The 5,625-nt window shown below is 44.1% G+C and overlaps 1 protein-coding gene across 8 annotated transcripts in view; it reads left to right on the top strand.

Moving 5' to 3' along the window:
- The window catches only part of EIF2AK4 (eukaryotic translation initiation factor 2 alpha kinase 4), a 119,275-nt gene that overhangs the window by 46,709 nt on the left and 66,941 nt on the right, over positions 1-5,625 (top strand). For all 8 annotated transcript variants that reach the window (XM_024118390.3, XM_028495493.2, XM_024118391.3 and 5 more), the window contains 2 exons: positions 3,725-3,831; positions 4,442-4,599. In XM_024118390.3, the coding sequence (XP_023974158.1) occupies positions 3,725-3,831; positions 4,442-4,599 (265 nt within the window). The remainder of the gene's footprint in view (positions 1-3,724; positions 3,832-4,441; positions 4,600-5,625) is intronic.

The following is a 5,625-nucleotide window of genomic DNA, read 5'->3' as shown; positions in this document are numbered from 1 at the left end:
AGAGGTCTCTGAGACTGTCCTCAATTCTTTTCATTCTTTTTTCTTTATTCTGCTCTGCAGTAGTTATTTCCACTATTTTCTCTTCCAGGTTACTTATCCGTTCTTCTGCCTCAGTTATTCTGCTCTTGATTCCATCTAGAGAATTTTTAATTTCATTTATTGTGTTGTCATCATTATTTGTTTTCTCTTTTGTTCTTCTAGGTCCTTGTTAAACGTTTCTTGTACTTTCTCCATTCTATTTCCCAGATTTTGGATCATCTTTACTATCATTACTCTGAATTATTTCTCAGGTAGACTGCCTATTTCCTCTTCCTTTGTTTGGTCTGGGGGGCTTTTACCCTGCCCCTTCATCTGCTTCACATTTCTCTGTCTTCTCATTTTGTTTCACTTACTGTGTTTAGGGTCTCCTTTTCGCAGGCTGCAGGTTCATAGTTCCCGTTGCTTTTGGTGTCTGCCCTCAGTGGGTAAGGTTGGTTCAGTGGGTTGTGTAGGCTTCCTGGTGGAGGGGACTTGTGCCTGTGTTCTGGTGGATGAGGCTGGTTCTTGTCTTTCTGGTGGGCAGGACCACACCTGGTGGTGTGTTTTGGGGTGTCTGTGACCTAATTATGATTTTAGGCAACCTCTCTGCTAATGGGTGGGGTTTGTTCCTGTCTTGTTAGTTGTTTGGCATATGGTGTCCAGCACTGGAGCTTGCTGGTCATTGAGTGGAGCTGGGTCTTAGCTTTGAGATGGAGATCTCTGGGAGAGCTTTCGCCATTTGATATTGCTTGGTGCTGGGAGAGCTCTGGTGGACCAATGTCCTGAACTCAGCTCTCCCACCTCAGAGGCTCAGGCCTGACACCTGGTCAGAGCACCAAGACCCTGTCACCCACACGGCTCAGAATAAAAGGGAGAAAAAATAGAAAGAGGATAAAATAAAATAAAGTAGAGTAAAATAAAATAAAGTTATTACAATAAAAAATAATTATTAAGAAAAATTTTTTTAAAGTAAAAAAAAAATCGGACAGACAGACGCCTAGGACAAATGGTGAAAGCAAAGCTATACAGACAAAATCACACACAGAAGCATACACATACACACTCATAAAAAGAGAAAAAGGGGAAAAAATAATACATCTTTGCTCCCAAAGTCCACCTCCTCAATTTGGGATGATTCGTTGTCTATTCAGGTATTCCACAGATGCAGGGTACATCAAGTTGATTGTGGAGATTTAATCCCTTGCTCCTGAGGCTGCTGGGAGAGATTTCCCTTCTCTTCTTTGTTCGCACAGGTCCTGGGGTTCAGCTTTGTATTTAGCCCCGCCTCTGCGTGTAGGTCGCCTGAGGGCGTCTGTTCTTCGCTCAGACAGGACGGGGTTAGAGGAGCAGCTGATTCGGGGGCTCTGGCTCACTCAGGCCGGGGGGAGGGAGGGGTACAGATGCAGGGCGAGCCTGTGGCGGCAGAGGCCAGCGTGACGTTGCACCAGCCTGAGGCGCGCCGTGCGTTCTCCCGGGGAAGTTGTCTCTGGATCACGGGACCCTGTCAGTGGCGGGCTGCACAGGCTCCCGGGAGGAGAGGTAGGAGAGTGACCTGTGCTCGCACACAGGCTTCTTGGTGGCGGCAGCAGCAGCCTTAGCATCTCATGCCCGTCTCTGGGGTCCGCGCTCGCGCCCGTCTCTGGAGCTCCTTTAAGCGGCGCTCTGAATCCCCTCTCATCGCGCACCAGGAAACAAAGAGGCAAGAAAAAGTCTCTTGTCTCTGCGGCAGCTCCAGACCTTTTCCCAGACTCCCTCCCTGCTAGCTGTGGTGCACTCTCCCCCTTCAGGCTGCGTTCACGCCGCCAGCTCCAGACCTCTCCCTGGGATCCGATCGAAGCCCGAGCCTCAGCTCCCAGCCCCCGCCCGCCCGGGCTGGTGAGTGCTAGTCGGCACCCGATCCTTGTGCGGGAATCTCTCCGCTTTGCCCTCCGCACCCCTGTGGCTACGCTCTCCTCCGTGGCTCCAAAGCTCCCCCCTCCGCCCCCCGCAGTCTCCGCCCGCTAAGGGGCTTCTAGTGTGTGGAAACCTTTCCTCCTTCACAGCTCCCTCCCACTGGTGCAGGTCCCATCCCTATTCTTTGTCTCTGTTTTTTTCATTTTTCTTTTGCCCTACCCAGATAACGTGGGGAGTTTCTTGCCTTTTGGGAGGTCTGAGTTCTTCTGCCAGCGTTCAGTAGGTGTTCTATAGGAGCAGTTCCACCTGTAGATGTATTTCTGATGTATCTGTGGGAAGGAAGGTGATCTCCGCGTCTTACGCTTCAAGATGGAGGAAGAGTTATATTCCTCACTTTGTTATAAAGCAGAAACTAACACACCATTGTAAAGCAATTATACCCCAATAAAAATGTTAAAATAAATAAAAATTAATTTTAAATTTAGGGGAAAATACAGTATCTTATACAAATGCTTTTATTGCAGTCTTGCCCTCTCAAAGTATGAAATTAGGAGTGCTTTACTTTTTAGTGCTGTGACATGAAAAAGTTAAATGCTACCTTTTATAATAGTTGCTGTCACCAGTTTATAGGTGTAGATTTAAGTCCATAATTCACAGTGATGGTTGATTGTTTTAAAAACCTTTTTATAATTAGGGTCAGGTGCTACTTGAGTCATTGTTATGAAAGCCAACCAGCTTATTAGATTAGTTAGAACAGTGATTCTCAGACTTTCTTGTGTATTGAAACCACCTGGAGAGCTTGTTAAAGCACAGATTACTGCAAAACCCCCCCGAGTTGCTGATTTACTAGGACTGGGGTGGAGAATTTGTATTTCTAACAAATTCCCACGTGATACTGATGCTGCTGGTCGGGGACCCCACTTTGAAAAACACTGGGTTAAAGGTATGGCTTGTTTTCATTCATTAAACAAATTGTTTGTTAGAGCATTAAACAGAAAGTTAGTAGGCTCAGGGAATGATAATTAAAAGAAATTAGGTGATAAAATGTGGGGCTTTTAGAAGGTTGTTCTTGGGCTTCCCTGGTGGCGCAGTGGTTGAGAGTCCGCCTGCCGATGCAGGGGACACGGGTTCATGCCCCTCATGCCCCGGTCCGGGAAGATCCTACATGCCGCGGAGCGGCTGGGCCCGTGAGCCATGGCCGCTGAGCCTGCGCGTCCGGAGCCTGTGCTCCGCAACGGGAGAGGCCACAACAGTGAGAGGCCCGCGTACCGTAAAAAAATTTTTTAAAAATTTAAAAAAAATAAATAAAAGGTTGTTCTTAATTGTTACCAACGTACTTCAAACTGTGATGAGCAGGCTTCATGTAAAGTTTATCATATTGGGCCCCAGCCCTGCATCAGCAATCTGATTTGCTTTTCCTTTGGGAACTTTTATTTATGACTGTTCCCAAGAAAGGCTTAGCTTAGCATGGCAATTCATTAAGCTGTTAGTGGGAGTGAAAATTCATGACCTACTTGTGCTATCTTATCCTAGACTTTTAAAAATATTGTTCCATGAGCATCAGTCTTCTTGCCTCTAGAGACTGTATTTTTTTTTTTTAATTCCCCCACTTATATGCAGCCTGGTGCTCAGCATGTAAATCCTGCAAGAATGTTTATTAAATTAAATTCACTTATGAGCACATTTTGGCCCATAGTAACATGAATTCTCTAATGTGTATCTTTTAAAAATAAACCCATAGTTAAAAGCCTTGGATTAATTAGTTTAGCATTTATTTTGTGCATCACTGAGATTCTTTTTTCCTCTCACTGAGGTGTGTCTGCTTAGATGACAAGGAAAGATGGAGTCCTCAGCAGTTGTTAAAACACAGCTTTATAAATCCTCAGCCAAAAATACCTTTACTGGAACAAAGTCCCGAAGGTGAGTCTGTTACCGTTCTTTTCTGATAGCCTATTTTAACATAAATTATTTTGAAGGTATACGTAAACCTAAGACTGGAAAGTACTGCATGGATCATTTATTTTATCTGTTTTATGCTGAGCTATACATAAATCCATTCATTCAGTGTTTCCTGTATACGTGGAAGTGTTTTGCCATCCTGGTTTTTCCCGCCTCTTCTGATGGAGTGTCTGGTGGTGGAGCCTCTTAGTGTGGGGTAACCCTTCTCATCATGTCACCCTTTTTACTGCCTTGGAACTATATTTCCCTGCTGTTACTCAAGTAGCAGATGCAGGAGCCTCAACAGAGACTGGGATGATCAAGAGACCTGGATTTGGCTTCTGGCTCTGTCGTTCGGTCATTTCTTTACTCTCAGTTACCCCTACCTGTAAACTTGGGCTAACTGTATATTTCTACCTACTTTAAGGAGGACAAGGTGAGGAAAGTATTAAAGAGTCCGCCAGGTAAGAGGTACTTTTTAAAACTTCTTGGTTGGGGCCCTTTCCTCCCGTGCTTGCGTTGTCGTTGGATGTTGCAGCTCTTCCTCTGTTTTTAAAGCCTCAGTTGCCTCTTACCTTTTGTTTTATCTCAGATTCTGGAGGACAAGATTATGTAGAGACTGTTATTCCTAGCAACCAGCTACCCAGTGCTGCGTTCTTCAGTGAGACACAGAGACAGTTTTCCCGCTACTTCATTGAGTTTGAAGAATTACAGCTTCTCGGCAAAGGAGCTTTTGGAGCTGTCATCAAGGTGCGATACAGAGTTGTCACCAGTCCCTTTTAAAGCTCTTTCCCTGTTTCATTTCTGCATCCTTAGGGACTTCTATTTTGAGAGTAGGGAGGGAAGTGAATATGACCATTTGAAACAATAATCATCTTCCCCTTCGTGGAGTTAAAGGCTTTATTTAAAGTTACACTAGACACATTAAGAACACATCATTCCTCTTCCCTTGCTTGATGTAGTGCGTTAACGTGAAAACCACATGATTATAACTGCGCTTCAAGTTCAGTCGAGACCTCTGCATGAAGAACGTTTTTGTATGCTTTGGTTTAGAAAGAAAATTGTTCTCTTTTTCTCCCATTTGCTTTTACAGTTGCTGTAGCTAAGAGGGTTACAGGGTTAGAATTGAGATGGAATTCAAACTGAGAAATGGCCCCAGATGGTCTTGATGACTTTTATTTTCGAGCTATTACTGAGATGGAAAATTAGTGATGCGTTATTTTGTTGTTGTTGTTGTTTGTTTCTTTGTAAGGATTTTTTTTAAATTTTTTTTAACATCTTTATTGGAGTATAACTGCTTTACAATGGTGTGTTAGTTTCTGCTTTATAACAGAGTGAATCAGTTATACATATACATATATCCCCATATATCTTCCTGCTTGCATCTCCCTCCCTCCCACCCTCTAGGTGGTCACAAAGCACTGAGCTGACCTCCCTGTGCTATGCAGCTGCTTCCCACTAGCTATAGGTTTTACATTTGGTATTGTATATATGTCCATGCCACTCTCTCACTTTGTCCCATCTTACCCTTCCCCCTCCCCGTATCCTCAAGTCCGTTCTCTAGTAGGTCTGCGTCTTTATTCCCGTCTTGCCCCTAGGTTCTTCATGACCATTTTTTGTTTGGTTTTTAGATTCCATATATATGTGTTACCATACGGTATTTGTTTTCTCTTTCTGACTTACTTCACTCTGTATAACAGACTCTAGGTCCATCCACCTCACTACAAATAACTCAATTTCGCTTCTTTTTATGGCTGAGTAATATTCCATTGTATA

Source organism: Physeter macrocephalus, chromosome 11, assembly GCF_002837175.3.
Source record: "Physeter macrocephalus isolate SW-GA chromosome 11, ASM283717v5, whole genome shotgun sequence".
Taxonomy (NCBI): domain Eukaryota; kingdom Metazoa; phylum Chordata; class Mammalia; order Artiodactyla; family Physeteridae; genus Physeter; species Physeter macrocephalus.
This window is presented reverse-complemented; position numbering and strand designations above follow the sequence as displayed.